This window comes from Pipistrellus hanaki (assembly GCF_964339955.1).
Source record: "Pipistrellus hanaki genome assembly, chromosome: 16".
Lineage (NCBI taxonomy): Eukaryota > Metazoa > Chordata > Mammalia > Chiroptera > Vespertilionidae > Pipistrellus > Pipistrellus hanaki.
In genome coordinates, this window is record NC_140518.1 from 20,537,304 (window position 1) to 20,554,715 (window position 17,412).

The 17,412-nt window shown below is 37.8% G+C and overlaps 1 protein-coding gene across 19 annotated transcripts in view; it reads right to left on the bottom strand.

Moving 5' to 3' along the window:
• BCAS3 (BCAS3 microtubule associated cell migration factor) overlaps positions 1 to 17,412 on the bottom strand; it is a 463,099-nt gene that overhangs the window by 261,244 nt on the left and 184,443 nt on the right. For all 19 annotated transcript variants that reach the window (XM_084861666.1, XM_084861664.1, XM_084861665.1 and 16 more), the window contains 3 exons: positions 16,993 to 17,117; positions 13,772 to 13,937; positions 10,975 to 11,075 (listed from right to left, as the gene is read on the bottom strand). In XM_084861666.1, the coding sequence (XP_084717792.1) occupies positions 10,975 to 11,075; positions 13,772 to 13,937; positions 16,993 to 17,117 (392 nt within the window). The remainder of the gene's footprint in view (positions 1 to 10,974; positions 11,076 to 13,771; positions 13,938 to 16,992; positions 17,118 to 17,412) is intronic.

A 17,412-nucleotide genomic window follows, 5' to 3' on the forward strand; every position in this document is an offset into this window, starting at 1 on the left:
TTCCCATACCTCTACTACCTAATTGACAGGTATCAGTGTGTTTATTATAATAAGAACCTTAATACCACATGATCTTACTCATTTATGGATAATAAAGAACATTATAACCTGATGAACAAAAAGATAGATACAGAGGCAGAGAAGCATCAAACAGACGGTCAAATTACAGGGGGAAAGCTGAGGAGTGTTTGGGGGAGGGGAGGGAGGCTAAGAGATCAACCGAAGGACTTGTATGCATGCATATAAGCATAACCAATGTACATAATACACAGGGCGGAGGGTGGGGGGAAGAGGGAGTTGGTGAGGGCATGTGCGGGGGTGGGTGGGGGGGGGGGGCGGGTAGGGAAGGCTGGGGGAAGGTCAATGGGGGGAAAAAGGAGACACACATACCACCACTAGTTGTAATACTTTAAACAACAACAGCAATAATAATAAAAACCTTAAACTCAGGTGGAATAGAGTGAATGACATCAGAATCAAGGTACTCATGGACCAGAGGCTTTATGACCAATTGATTATTTTATTTAATCTATCAGAATCAATGTCCCATCCCAGTCAAATCCGCCAAACCAATGGCAATGAATACTAGTATCAATAAAAAAAGATGTATACTCAAAAGCAGGTCATAAAACAACCTAAAGAAACAGTAAGCTACTACTATCACTAGAATTTTGTAAAATAAAGAAAAACACAGAAGTATAAAACAAACCATTATGTTTATTTTAAGAACAATTAGGACGAGAAAGTGGTTTAGCCTATAAATTTGTTATTTATTTACCAAACAAAATACTAGTAGCAAATAATACCTTAAAGAGTACTAAAACAAATGTCAGAAAGGCAAAGATTTACTTCAAAATGCAATATATGTCATTATATTATAAAAAAATAAGGACTTTTGAAACACCTCAACAATAAGTCAGCAATGGCCAAAAAAAAAAATAAAAAAAAAAATGAGCTATTCAACAGGTGTGAAGATCTATATAAAGATATGATTATCAATAAGATAAACACCAAAGAAAAGAAGGGAAAGTGGGTAACCCCACACTTTTCAATCCATCCTTCAAAAAGCTGATTGCTGATAGTATTTTCATTTAAATATATCTTTTCATTGAAGAAGCAAATATATTTAAATGTTCCTCAAATTAAACAACTTGGCTAAATTCAGGGTCAATATATCTCAAGCTTTTAAGAGTCTCTTGAAGAAAAATACCATTCATTTCACTGAAATCATTTTTCTATGGGAGGACATGTTTCAGTTGATAAAATTAAACACAAATAAGAAAAACTGTGAAATATAATTCAGTCTGAAGTGGTTTCTGAACGACCTCAGATATTTAGACCTGGAGAGAACAGTATGACACACCCAATGGCCAACAATGGACTATAAACACTCTTTAAATAAGTACTACGTTACAAGTTTCCTCTGCAAAAGAAAAACATTTCATTCTTCCCCTTCCACCCTTGCCCACTCTTGGGCAAATATTTATTATGGACAATGCAAGGAAATATTGTTGAGTACCTCCATCACACTTGGTACAAAACACAACAGCGATACAACCCAGGATGTTAGGTTAAATCTAATGCGACATTCAAAAAAACAGAACTCAGAAAACTGCTGCATATTTCATTGCTTTTCCAGGGCACTAACAATGACCATGAGAGAGAAGACAAAATTTGCTTTTGCTTTTTGTATCAATGTGTTCAAAACGTATCACCATAGCAATGTAAAACCAATAATACAATAGCATAGTAAAATATTTAAAATGGCTCCATTCTAAACCTAAAAGATTGACTTTATCTTATAGGGGAAAACATTTACTATTTCTGTTCTCATGTCTGCAGCTAGTAGGACAGCAGCACAAAATTTACTTGGGAATCAAGATCTCTAGAATCTGCCTGGCTAAGGGGTGTCTTAGTTAGCTGACCTTCGACCCATGAACCAGGAGATCACTGTTCAATTCCCAGTCAGGGCACATGCCCAGGTTGCGGGCTTGATCCTCAGCGTGGGGAATGTAGGAAGCACCAATAAATAACTTCTTCAAACATGAAAGACAGGTTTATATTATCTCCTCAAATAAATACATTAGCCCTAAGCAAAAGGCTGTTATGAACTTAGAATAACAATAATTAAATAAGCATAGAAACATACAGATTAATGAGAATAAAACAAATATAATTTTCCCCAAAGTTTCCATCTTCAAGGACCTTCACCAGTGAGCAGGATTCCCTTAGACTGGCCCACCAACCTTGTGGGAATCATGATATTAATTATGTGTCTTCAGTGTAACTGCTTAGGACAGTGGTCAGCAAACTCATTAGTCAACAGAGTAAAATATCAACAGTACAACAATTGAAATTTCTTTGAGAGCCAAATTTTTTAAACTTAACTTCTTCTAACGCCACTTCTTCAAAATAGACTCACCCATGCTGTGGTATATTGTGAAAGAGCCACACTTAAGGGACTAAAGAGCCGCATGTGGCTCACAAGCCGCAGTTTGCCAACCACTGGTCTAGGACATCTCAGAGTCCCAAAAATCCAGTAATCACTACATACAGCTTAGAATTAAAAATGTGTATTTTTGTTCAATCAAATATTATTAAATAGAGTCAAATATATTCCAATTAAATCTTTAGTGCACCCTAGGAATATAAAACAGTCTACCACTCAATAACACGATATTGAAAATGCCCAGCATCCTTTAAAAAATCGCTAGGCACATAAAGAAAGAGAAAAACACAACTCATACCAAGGGAAAAAATCAATCAATAGAAAAAAAGCAAAAAAAAATTTTTTTAAGTGTACATAAATTTTATATATATACATATACATATATATATATATATATATATATGTATATGTATATATATATATCAGGGTGAAAAGAATTAGCACAAAGGGACTCTAAAACATCTATCATAAGATAAACATTCCATATATTCAAACACTGACATATGAGGAAAGTTAGGAAAAAAATCCAAATGATACTTCTAGAAATGAAAAATATATCTGAAGTGAAAAAGTTAATAAAAGAATTGATAAATTTAAATATGTATAAATACAAACTATACAAAATAAACACAGAAGGGAAAAAACAATTTTTAAAACTGATCAAAGAATCAGTGAGCTTGGAAAATATCAAATGATGAACCTATACTGAATGGCCAGATTATTATGATTTCTGAACCCATAATAATATGTCCACTCAGTGTGCACATGTATTAATTAGAGATCCAATGTATGAATTCGTTCATGGGTGGGGTCCAGCCAGGCTGGGGGAGGGCTCATGGGCTGTTGTCTGGCCTGCCTACTGGTCAAACTCCTAGTTGAGGGGACAATTTGCATATTAGTCTTTTATTATATAGGATATACACTGAGTGACCAGATTATTATGTGTTCAGAGATCATAATAATCTGGCCACTCAGTGTACATATAACTGGTGTCACAACAGGAAAAAGGGACAAACAAAAAAATTACTTGAAGATATATTTGCATAAAAGTTTTCAGATTTGATGAAAACTATAAATCCATAGACTCAGGAATTTCACAGATCCCAAGCAGAAAAAAACACAGTACATCATGATTTAATTGATTTTTTTCAATTTTTCTATATTATTTATATTTTTCTTATTGTTTTTGTATTTTACATTTCACTGATTTCCACTCTGACCTTTATTATTTCCTCCTTTGTACTTTAATATGCTTGAGTTTTTCTAGCTTCTTAATGTAGAAACTGAGGTAATTAATTTCAGAACTTCCTCTTTTATAACACAGGCATTTAGTCCTATTAATTTCCCCTTGGGTACTGATTTAGGGACATCTCAGACTTTTCATTTTGAAATTATTATATTCTTAAGAAGCTATACAAATAGTACAGAGGGGTCTTGTACCCATTTTACCTGGTTTCCAACCCCAGAAGCTGCCATGCTAAAACCATAGACGGTATTCAGATTTTAGCAGTTTTACTAATACAGCTGTATATGCATACATCCTGTGTTACAAAGGACGTGCGCATATGTTTGTGCATAGTTCTATTCCATTTTTTTCCACTTGTTAATTTGTGTAACCCTTACTACAATCAAGGTACAGAACTGTTCCCTCACCACAAAGATCTACCTCCCCATTGATAGTCACAGCAACCTCCCTACTACTCCGGCTCTAAGATCTGATCGATGCTAATCTCTGTAATTATTATGTCATTTTGAGAACATTGTACAAATGGAATTTTTTTTTTCTCTTGGTGCTTTTAATATTTTTAGTATGCAAGGTTTGAGACTAGCCTTTTTCACTTGGCATAATATCCATAATTCACCCAACTTGTTGCATGTATAATACTTAGACTTCAATTTTTTTTTTTCTGAAGAGTATTCTAAGATATGAATGTGTTCTTTTTTATTTTCATTGAGTTCAAAATAATTTCTAATTTGCTTTTTTGTTTCTTCTGTGAACCATGTATGATTTAGAAGTATGTTGTTTACTTTCTAAATATTTGTGGATTTTCCAGATCTGTTATCCATTTCTTATTTAATTCCTCTGTGGTAAGAGAATATGCTCTGTATGACTTGAAAGCTTTTAAATTTATTGAGACTTGTTTTATGGCCCAGATCACCTATGTTGGTCAGTGTTCCCTGTGCACTTGAAAATAGTGTTTTCTACTGTTTTTGGGTGGGGTGTTCAGCTTAGTCTGATATTAATGTAGCAAGTCAGGGTTTCTCCTAAGTAGCATATAGTTGGAGCTTATATTTCTATCCAATTTGAAATCTCTTAATTTTTATTAAGCTGTTTAGATCATTCATAACTGATTTTTTATAATGAGCATTGATATACTTAGGGCCACATCAGTTTGCTTATTTCTTTCTATTATATTCCCTTAATTGCTGTAGACTGCTTTTGGTTGTATTACCTATAGCTTTAATATCACAGTTTACCTTTAAGTGATATTATACCACTCACAAATACTATGAAAACCTACAATAATAATGTCCCATTTCCCACACTACTGGCCTTTATGCTACTGATGTTATTGTGTTTCTGTGCTTATATTACACATTCACACACACATATGTTGTAAAGTCCATAATACATATCTGTATATATAAATATGTATGTGTATACACACACACATACATACATGCATGCACACTCATACATATATTTTTAAAACCACAATGTGCTGATACTATTTTTATGTTCACAGTGAATTATATTTTTAAAAGACCTGAATAACTACCCAAAAAACACGTTATATATTCTAATCATGTCCAGTGTTCTTTGTTCTCCTCCATCTGCTGCCACTTTCCTTCTGCTTAAAGGATTTCCTTTAAGACTTCTTGTAGAGCATGTCTGCTGCTGATAAATTCTTTAATCTTCTATATATCTGAAGAAAGTATTTTATTTTGCCCTCATTTTGAAAGCTACTTTCTGAGAGGGCAGAATTCTAAGTCCGCAATTGTTTCCTTTCAGTACTTAAGAGAAACCTGTCATTCTCATCATCTTTCCTCGCATATAATGTCTTTCTTCTTCTTTTTTTTTTTAACCACTGGCTGCTTTTAAGATTTTTCTCTTTCTAAATGACTTTGAGCAGCTTGGTAATTGTGTACTTTGGTATGGTTTTCTTCATGTTTCTTCTGTTTTGGGATTTATTGTTTTTCTTGGATATATCAGATTTGAAATTTTTTTGGCTATTTATTTGGTCCCCCCCATCATCCCAATTCAGGGATCCTACGGTTCAGCATAACTGTTTTTAATTTCTTTTTCTTTCTGTATTTCATTATGGATAATTTCTCTTGATCTATCCTCAATCTCACTAATATTTTCTTCTGCAATTTCTAATTTATTCTCACTTTTATCCAACGCAACTTTCACATCTAGGTTTTCATATCTAGGACTTTGAGTCATTTTAATATCTTCCACATCTCTAACTTTTTAAACATATGGAATCTAGTTATAACTGTGTTAGTGTCACCATTCCTGACCCTGTGTGGGCTCCAGGCACTCTGCCCTCTAAGATTCTCTGTGGCTGCTGCTTCCTTGGCTTTGGATAGTTTCCCACAGCCATCAGTCCTGTGCTGAGTACTAGAAGAGGACCCTCTGCAGATGTTCAGAATTCTCATTTTGTGCTGATCTATCTATTTTCTCTAATAGCCAGTCTAGCTAATTCTAGGTAAGGAGTTAACAAATAGTAAATATGTAGGGCTTTGTGGGTCATATGGTTTCTGCACTATTACTCAGCTCTGTGGTTATCATTTTAAAGTGGCCACAGACAATATATAAATGAAATCATGAAGTCACCGTTTCAGTAAAACTTTTTTACAAATAATAGTTCATGGTAGTTTGCTGAAACACACTCTTCCTTGGTCTTGCTGGACTCAGTGCTGTCCACTCTGCGTTCCACTTGGACTCCCCATCACCGAAGCACAGTCTAGAGAATCCTTTAAGGCAATAAACGGAGGCAATTGTAGGGCTCACTCCATTAGTTTCCCATCTCTCAAGGATCACTATCCTTTACTCCTGATGTCGGGTGACTCGAAAACAGTTGCTTTAAACTATATTCTGTTTTTTGTTGTTGTTGTTTGAGGCAGGATGGTAAACCGATCCTTGTTATTACATCTTTGTGGGGAGCTGCTACTGAAGTGGAACCTTGAGAAATACTCAATGAAATCAAAGCACATTATTTTCACACACAATTCCAATTGGAACACATTGGTGTGAAGGATATCAGTTCTAAACATTTCCAGTGTTCTTCATTCCTTTCCATCTAGTGGCAAAGGCTCTCCCCACCATTCCCATGATGCTTTTGAAGGTAGAAGAAGGTAATTACATTCCAAGTAAATCACAGGAAGGTTCTATGGATCCCAGTCACCTTTCTGTTGTGTACCAGCAGTATTTCTGTTGTATGGCCTTCTGTTACTACTTAACAAAAAAACTCAGTAAGCTTAGGAAGGAACTTCTCATATACCCAAGGATTACTTTAGAAATAAGTCTGACCTCCACCCCAACAAAGCTAGCTAACGTCAGCAACTTAAAAATACTGCTGCTGCCCAATTAATTGAAAGATAAGGGGGAAACTTTATTTCCCCCCATGAATATAACTTTCCCTAAGTCAATTCAGGATGCCCCCTTTTTAATTTACAATTGGGGAAGCACTGGAGCAGACTTAGAAGAAAAAAAGGGGGGGGGGAAAGGTCATCTACTTTAGGATCATAATTAAAATGCCTATTTTAGAAGAGGCATTAGAAAAATATATACTAATTTCTGTATAATCTTTTTATCAACTATTCCCAAGATTACTTATGACCTAGGAAAAAAACATTTTTGTGATAATAACCAACTTCTACTTTTACTGAGTTACATAAAGATTAGATTTCCATCTTACATTCACTTTGCACTTATAAATTCATCAATCTATTCAAACCATGTCCTTTTGCTGATTTTTTACTTAAAAAATTACTTAAATCAGCAATCCCTAAGGCTCGACCTACCACCAAAGAGTTCTCCCTGCCTCCATAGGGACCTCTGTACGGAGCACTGGAGTACAGCGGCTGCCAGCCAGTGATCCACGGACCACTGGTGGTCCATGAGGCCCAAAAGGTTGGCAACCGCGGCTCTAGTATGATTCAGGGATACATCCCAAATCCTCAATTTTATGCCATTACATTTAATTAATAGAGGTAGAAAATGTGACCACGGTTACAAATATAAAATTTGGCCCTTTTACTTACTTCACTTTAAAGTTAGTACTTAAGTGTTTCAGGCAGATTTTCCTTTTCCTCCCCACCAGTCGCTCTCCTGCCACGTAGGCAGAATTCTGTTTATCAACTAGCAATGCATCTATTGTGATTATAGGGCTGGAAGGGGAGTGGGCTTTCCTACTCTCTTCTCCCTGAGACCATGACTCTTTCCCACTTCCATTTCCATCATTCTTTGTCTATGACTATTACTATCATTTCCAGAGTTTGCACAAGTCTTCGCCTGATTCATAGATCCAACCAGAACCAAAGAAAATGCTTGCAACATTTGTGAAGTTGGAACTAGAATTTTACTCCCAACCACTCTATTTGAAAATACTTGTAGTAGTGTATTTATTAATGGTCTTCAAGTCAGGAAATAAGAGGTGATTTTCAGTATGGCTTAGTAAAACCAAAAACTTCCCAGAATCAACTATGGTATCCTGTGAGGAGCGTTGGAGAGAAAGCAGAAGGTAATAAGAAAGTCTTTTAAATGAGGTTCTGCTTGCACGAAGGGCTCAAGAGATGGGCAGGGAAAGGCATTTTCTATAAACTGGCTCCAGCACTGCTTTTGCCAATTGTGGGTCAGGCTGTACCTCTGACACAAATGTCCACGTTGTGCATATTTAATTGCTCCAATCATGTTATATACTGGCATATTCTCAATCAAATATCCTTTCTTTATGTAAGAGAACATGACTTTGAAATCCAGACGAATTCTGTATCTCCACTCTCAGAATGTACAGAAGTAGTACAAAATACCTGTCGCTTAGGTATTTCTTGACCTATTAGGTTACATCTATAGTAACACTTCAAAAGATAAGAAACTGTGCGTTAATAATGATCCATCAAGTGGACAACAGACATGGTCAAAATCAGGTGGCCAGAATAGCTATTGCATTATTAAGGCCCTGAAATCTACTATTTGAAAATAAGGGTACTATATTACAGTGTTTTTTTAAAATATATTTTATTGATTTTTTACAGAGAGGAAGAGAGAGGGATAGAGAGTTAGAAACATCGATGAGAGAGAATAATCGATCCACTGCCTCTTGCACATCCCCTACTGGGGATGCACCCGCAACCAACGTACATGCCCTTGACCGGAATCGAACCCGGGACCTTTTAGTCCACAGGCCGATGCTCTATCCACTGAGCCAAACTGGTTTCGGCTATATTACAGTTTTTAAAGGACTTTAACATCACCTCATTGATCATGACAACACCTTTATAATAGTTATTATTATTATTATTATTATTATTGATATTTTATATTTATCAAGTTATTGACAAGTGGTTTGAAACTGGAACCCAGGACTTTTCATTCTTATACCATTGCTAATCCACCTGATATTCAAAAGGTCCATGTGAAGTGCATTATATTATATATATTTTCATTAGAAATCACAGAATCATCAGGGACTGCATTCTGTCAAATTATCTCATAATAAAGGGTAGAGGAAAATGCTCTTATTTTAATTAGATATTACATAAATGTCATTTTTTTTCTAATGCCTAAAGTAGAGTTAAATATATGCTTAGATAACCTAGGAACTTACAACTATCATGTACTCAGTTTTTGAACCAAAATACGTACCACTTACATAAACCCCTCCTGGTAAAGGCTTTGGCAACTTAAGTCACTGCTATCATAGTTCACTGTTAACCAAACTATTCATGGATGCACCCATCTGATTTTATACTACTTTTTCATTAAACACCTACCTCCCGAGATAGACAGAGAATTCATTGAGGAAAGAGCAACATACTATTCACTTTAAATTACAAGTGCCTGATTAGTGGCCTCACCTGTGAGATCCCCAGCCTGGGTTCCACGCAGGCCAGGAGGAGACTTGATGCCTGTGGGAGGGGAACTGGACTTCAGTGAAGACAATACTGATGGGAACTGTGGTACTAAGGGTCTTTGTAATTGTACTTATTGTTTATGCTGAAAGGAAGTAGACTGAGTCAATGATTTGACTCGTGCACATAAGACAAGGGGGGAATGAGAGGGCAGGGCAGGGCGAGACCAACTTCTGACTAGAACCCTGACTCCACCGTGGGGCAGGGTGGAGTTATCCTCCATTTTGTGTAACTGGACCCTAGCTCTCACCCAACCAATCAGGGTCAGCCAAAGCAGTGACATCACCACTGGTGTAAAACCCCTAGATGTGGCGAAGTTCGCTCTCTCGTCCACCATGCGGTCGGCATGTGTGGGACAGAGCCCATGTTAACATGGAAGAGGCTCTCTTGTTAAAAATAAAAAATAAATAAAAAATAAATTACAAGTGCCTGGCACATAGAAATCACTCAAAAAATGCATACTGGAAAAATCAGTGAGTTCAATCATATAAGAAAGCAAGACCGCCAACTATTTGTTACAATTATAGTCTCATAACTTTAGAGCAAAGTCAATAAATTTGCTCTGTTTCAGTTTAATATGTAACGCATTATAAACATAAAATAAAACCGTTTTAGAAAATATTTTACTTCATGCTATATAAATACAGCAAATGAAATAATAAGTTCAATACAACAAAACTCCATTAAAAACACCTCAATGTTGATTTTTAGGAAGTTTCTTAAAAACACACACTTCTCAGACCCATGAAGTAAAATTAAGGATCCAGTCACTTCTACAAAATTTAATTATAATTGTGAGGAATTTTTAATTCTATGACCATAAACTGGATAAATACTAAATTGTATTTTCATGCCCTCCCTCATATAAACAAGGCTGTTTCTAGGTCAATGTACATTCTCTCAAGTAACAAAAGAGCCCAGATCAATCTCTATAAACGTAAGGGCTCTGATATGAAAGTAGACGTACAAAAACCAATGGAGTTGCAATCATTACTTCATTATCACAAGTAAAATTCTACAAAAAGAAAAATCTGCCAACACGGTTTTCACAGTGAAAAGTACTTAATTTTTTCACGTCAGAAACAGATACCACTATCCTTTTGTTGTTGTTGTTGTTAACACCTTTGAGCCCACCAGATAGTCCCTCTCAGCTTACATAATAGCATGTACCTCACAGCCAGGGAACGAGGATAGCAGAGGTTTACATAACGTGTGCTACATCTTCTGGTTTATATTTGTCGTAGACATCTTATTGTCTCCCTCTGATTGTTTATGGCCGATGGATGATGGACCAGTGCTAATATGCGTGGTCGCATTAAAAGTCAGCATTTTAAGATGAAATCTCAAAATAACTGTACAGAAGGAAAAACACAGGAACTACTTACGGCCAGCAAGCAGAAACTGATAATACTGTACAGCATCTGCAGCCAGGAGCAGAGGGTGGTTTGCATTAAATGGCGGCTGCAATTCATTCCACTGAGGAGTTCTAAGGAAACAGCAGAAGAATATTAATATTTAAGCTTAATAGATGGTATGTAAATCAACATCACTGTCACCACTTGCAGACATTGATATAAACTCACACTATCTTTGTAATCATTAAAATGAACTTGTTGGAGTGCTGAAACCTGAAACACAAGGCCATCTGCTTAGAAAAGAATAAAAAGGTGGCAGTGATTCATGCTAATCACACAGAGCCAGTATCAGTTTAAAGCAGAACATGCCTCCTGCCTCCTCCCCCCCCAATAAGACATTCGGACATTCAAAATACTGGACAGAGAGGAAGTGTGGAATTCAAATGTCACAACTAAGTAGTTCTAATTTTACCTAATTTCTGACAATTGTTAGAGCTCTCTATTCTCAGAATATGTGTGTATTTTCAAATAGAATAAAGCAGGGGGGAAATGGTGAGGAAAAAATACAGTTATGTTCATGGGTGACGTATTATAGAACAAATTAGCATCTGAGTTCCAAAATAAACCACTTATTTCAACAATGATGGTGCAGAAATTTTAATCAGATCTGCCTGCTCATGAATAACCTGATAAATAAGCTATTGATCAAATCAATTTAGTGCAGTAAAGCAGTAGTAAAGAATTCTGGAGCCTTGAAAAATCAATATGAGAGTATTTTAAAATGTCAAAAGGAAAGGGATCATTTTCATATCCATTTTTGTCTGTTTCCTTCCATACATGTCAGGACCAATATTTTCTGTCTCTCCTATACCATTCATTGTACACTACACTGAAAAGGCTTTACTCTGGATTTAACGTTTCTATCTGTATTAGCTTATAAAGATTCTAGTGATTATGTATTTTTAAGAATGACCCTGATTCATCTTTTTTAAAATGTTTTTATTGATTTTAGAGAGAAAGAGAGAGGAAGAGATAGAAACATTCATGAGAGAAACATCAATTGGCTGCCTCCTACTGGGGATACTGCATCAAACCAGTTGAGTGACCTTTTGGGTCATGGGTCAACACTTAACCATTGAGCCACACCAGCCACTCAGGACTCTGATTCTTAATAAATACTTCTACAGGCTTAGCCCTTCTATATTGGGGAATGACTGTAAAGGAAACCTTCCAATCTACTTATGTTAGTTTCTTTCCCTTTAGTGGCTGCCTCAGTGCACTCTATATTCAGTGAGCATGAGACTGGAAATAAGGGGAAGCATGTGGAAAATTAAAAATGAAAAAACAAAACCCAAGTCTGAGAAGAGGTAAAACAAAGATACAAGGAAAAAGGAGTTCAAAAGGACACGTTCTCTGAGGCATGTATGGAGGACAACTGAAAATATAGGACCACACAGAAATTAGTTAAAAAAAATATTCTTAGCAGCATAATTAATGACAGGTAAAAAGTCACATGACAGTGTGGGTCAACTGATGAAAGAGTAAACAAAATGTGGTATATCCATTGCACTGGAATATTATTTGGGCATAAAAGGGAAAAAGTTCTGATACATGCTACCACTTGGCTGGACCTTGTAAACATTATGATACATGAAGGCAGTCAGGTGCAAAAGGTTACATTTTGTCTGATTCCATTTTAATTAAATGTCCTAAGTAGGTAACTCGATAGAAACAAAGTAAAATGAGTGACTGCTAATGGGTATCATCAAATTTCCTTTGGGGTTGATGAAAAATGACTGTGGTGATGGGTACATACCTAGTGAAAATTTACTTTAAATGGATGAATTGTATTATGTGTAAGTTATGTCTCAATTTCAAAAAGTAAAAAATCATTAATACATGCCCCAACGGGAAAGAATCAAAATAATTTTGCTGGATGAAAGAAGCAAGACAAAAAAAGAACATGTATATATTCAGATTCCATGTATATAATCTTCTAAAAATCATCAAGTAATCCACAGTGAGAGAGAGTAAACAGTGGTTGCCTGGTGCTCCATGGCAGAGGTAGGGATAAAGAGGGGCAGAAGGGAGAGATTAAAAAGAAGTATTAGACAACATTTGCAGATGATGAATATATTTATAATGTTAATTCGAGTGGTGGTTTCCACAGCTGTATCCAATGTCAAACCTTTTCAAATTGTACACATTTAATATCTTATACCTCAATAAAGCTGTTAAGAAAAAAACTGAAAATTGTATATTACTGGGGGGAAAAAAATTTTCCCAAACTTAACTGTGTTTAGAGGGTGATGCATTCTTTATAATAACTGCATGGAAGCTTGACTTTACAGCCCATGTGCTATAGTCCGAGGGGGGGTGGAAAAGGGAGTGCTTGGGAGTCAGACCCATCACAGTGTGGTCCATGGACGAGGGCCTCTGGAGATGAGGGGTCTTAGATTGTGGATACTTTCTGCAATGATGTCACAAGATAACCAGATACTAAACAATTTGAAACTTGGTCCCATTAGCAGACCAGAATGTATATGTATGTGCACTATGAATTAATGTTTTTTTTGTTTTTTTTCTAGTCCCTATGTGCTGATACTGATCCTAAAAAGCTCACCCAACTGCCAAAGGGCAGAGCCGGGACCCCAAGAGTCCCCAACCCACAGCCAAAACCAGTCCCGAAGAGCCTATTACTGAAATTTAAACAACTTTTTAAAGGGGGGCATGTGTAATACTTTCAACAATAAAGATTAAAAAATAATAAAGAAATTTAAAAAAATTTTTAAACAAAAAGAAAAAGAAAACAGAAAGGTGGTATTACCTAACCAGAGTCCAGCTGGCTCGAGGTGATGTCATCATCTCCAGAGGGGTGTCATCGCTAATCTTGGGGGCAGTGCTGAGTGGCCGTGGCTCCATCATGTGCTCCACTAAGGTCCCGTAGCAGCTGATGATGTAGAGAGATTCAACTACAACTTGTTTGGACTGATCTACAAACAAAAAAATAGAACCTGGATGTTTGATAATGAACTAAAAGGAGCAGAGAATAGTTTGTACAGGTTATTGAACTTCAAATTTCTTCTCAGGCTGCTAAGAGGAAATAAGAGGCAGGAATTTTGTTCACAAGAATGGGTAAGGTGTCTGCTCCTTGCATAAAAGTTGTCTCTTACTAAGTATAAGCTAAGGAATTTAAAAATGTCTATGCTGTTGAAACATTTTTTAAATCTTAAGGTAAGAATGATGTAAGTATACTCAGATTTCTAATATAATGAAACAATATTTTTCAGTCTTGTGTATTTGTCTGCAATATAATGTGTCCCACGTTATGAAAAATGAGTGCTATCAGGCGGGACAGGGACAGACTAACTGACAAGGAACTCTGCATGGACAAAGACTTAATAGTGATAGGATGTACCCACTCAAGTGCATGAGAGCCCTTTGTACGCTGACATCAGCCCAACTTCTCACTTTCCCTTTAACATTTCTGGATTTAAACAAACAAACAAGCAAAAAACTCACACATCCTCCTCCCCCAAATTCTCTTCCTTCTTTTCTCTCGTTGGATCCCTGGCCCCCAAGGCAAATGAAGAGGGGGTTATACTTTGAAGAAGGTCAGGTGCTGAATATGGACTTTAGAAGGAGGACACATGTCCTCAGTGCCAGAACAGGTTCAGCCCTCTATCTCGGGTTTTACAGTAAACCTAGGAGCACAGAAAACCACCCCTGAATGCTGGGCGGGTCACCTTATCTCTGGGCCAGAGGAATTCATTACAGCTGATTTGAGAAAATGGCTAATGACCAGTCGGTGGGACATAAAGGAGTAGCAAGTTAAAAGGGTAATTAGAACAGAAGGGAGAAGCATTTGAAATCGAGCTACACAGAGGGTTTTAACTAGCAACAAAAAGTCATTTCGATAGCATCAGTAAAGCTAGGGAGGTAACAAAAAAATACAGACGGGATAAGGAAATGGAAGCTTGCACTGTGCTGTATCCTCTCCCACTCAGGTAAGGAACCTGCTGTGGCGGAGATCCTATTTCCCCGGAGAGGGGCACTGCCAGGCGATAACCAGGGGAGGGGCTGACGTCTGGTTGCCAGCATTGAGCGTAACGGAGGGCCGTTTCGTTTAGCCAAGAACAATGCAGCCCTTGGAACCCTTCAAAGCAGGGCCTCACTAATAATAGCAACGTGACCTACTTCAATAGGACTCAAATGAGGGAAAAGCTTATTCACAATGAAATTCGTGGTCCATCAAATGTAGGGATTCTCCTCTACACAGAATCAATCAGCCATCACACAACAGATGGTAATTAATGTAAACTTTTTTGGTATTGATCCTGATGATAAAAAAAAAAGGGGGGGGGAGAGGGGGTTAAAAAAAAACTGTATAAATTTGCTCTAGCCAGTGCATCCCAGTGGTTGAAGCGTCGGCCCACTTCGACTCTGGGTGAAGGGCATGTACCCGGTCAGGGCACATGGGAGAGTCAACCAATCGATGTCTTTTCTCACACCTCTAACTCTGTATATCTCCATCTCTCTCCCTCCCCGCCTTACACTCTCGTTAAAAAACAATGGAAAAAAATATGAGGGTTGACAATAACAAAAAAAAAATTTTAAATAACTATATGAATTCAAAGGAGCAATGGTTACCTTAAAAGATGACCTTTATTTCTGAGTAGCAGCCTATTTTTTAACTTTTAGTTTATAGTACTAGAGGATGGGTGCATGAAATTCATACACACGGGGCGGGGACGATGTCCCTCAGCCCAACCTGCACCCTCTCCAATCTGGGATCCCCCCACACTGGGATTGGGCCTAAATGGGCAGTCAAACATCTCTCTCATAATCCAGGATTGCTGGCTCACAACCACTCTGCCTGCCAGTCTGATCACCCGCTAACTACTCCCCTGCTGGACCAATTGCCCCTAACTGCTCTTCCCTGCCGGCCTGGTCCCTCCAAACTGCCCTTCCTTGCTGCCTAGTTGACCCCAACTGGCCCGGTCACCCCTAACTTCCCTCCCTTGCCAACCTGATCCCTCCTAACTGCCCTCCCCCTGCAGGCCTAGTTCCCCCAATTGCCCTCCCATGAAGGCCTAGTTCCCCCATAACTATCCTCCCCTGCAGGCCTGGTCCCCTACAACTACCCTCCCCTGCAGGCCCAGTCACCCCCAACTGCCCTCCTCTGCCGGCCCAGTCACCCCTAACTTCCCTCCCCTGCAGGCTTGATCACCCCCACTGCCCTCCCTTGCAGGCCTGGTCCTTTCCAACTGCACTCCCTTGCTGGCCTGATCCCTCCCAACAGCCCTCCCCTGTTGACCATCTTGTGGTGGCCATCTTGTGTCCACAGGGGGCAGCCATCTTGTGTGTTGGAGTGATGGTCAATTTGCATATTACCTCTTTATTATATAGGATGGCAAACTTGTTGATTTTTTCCCCATCACCATTTTTGGCCTCTATGCTCTCTTCCAGTCTCCACCACCCAACCCCCACAATCTACACCATTCTCTTTTTCTTTTTGCTCAATCCCTCCACCACTATCCCAACAACCCTCCCACCCCACTAGAGCTGTCTGCCTGTTCTCAGATTTAACATTAAAAAAATTTTTTTTTTCAAACTCTGATACCATCACTTACTAACCAGTGCTTTTAGCTATTTAAACTCACTAATCTCAAATTCACTTCATCTCCTAAACAGAGAAAAGGTTTTCCTCTCCACACCTCAGAGTAGGTGTGAAATTAGCTTGTCAAAAAAAAAAAATGTAGAAGCTACATACATATAACGGTATGGAGTTGACAAGCATTGAGAACACCTGTAAACTGCCACCAACAAAGCCAAACAAAAACCCTCAGCGGGCTATGGCTTTAACAGCTACAATGAGGGGACGGCTTTCTTCATGAGTGGGCTTCAGCAACTGAGAGGAACATGCTCATTGAATGGAAAAACTGGCGTCTAAAATATTGGGTTCAGACTATAAGGAGACAAGCTATAACTCTTTTTTAAGAAACAAATATCTCCAAAGGCCCGTTTAGCCCTCAGTGGGACACCCACCTTTTTCTCTTTTCAGACCAGCGTTATTTGCAAACCACGACCTGGACGTCCCAAACACGGCAGCCACGCAAAATTCTCCGCCCACCGACTTGCTAGGTGAAATCTGTGGAGGTGGTTTAACTTTGCTTTTAAAAAAAAGGAAAAAAAAAAAGAAAAAAATTAACCATGAAGAAGTCCCAGTCCTTGAGATAATGACATCTTTTCCTTAAAATTCCACCCCTAAGTATTCATCCACCCCCTCAATGTGGACATGCATTTTGCCTTAATAACTGGTAGTGTGAGGCTGTGTTCTGCAGTAAGAGTAAAACTAGTTCAAAGTTCCAGAGCTTTATCAGGTCAATAAAAATTAACTCCTTCTTGAAATATGTGCTGGGGAAATCCAAGTCACTTCTTTTCAGATGGATAACAATTCCTTAGAGA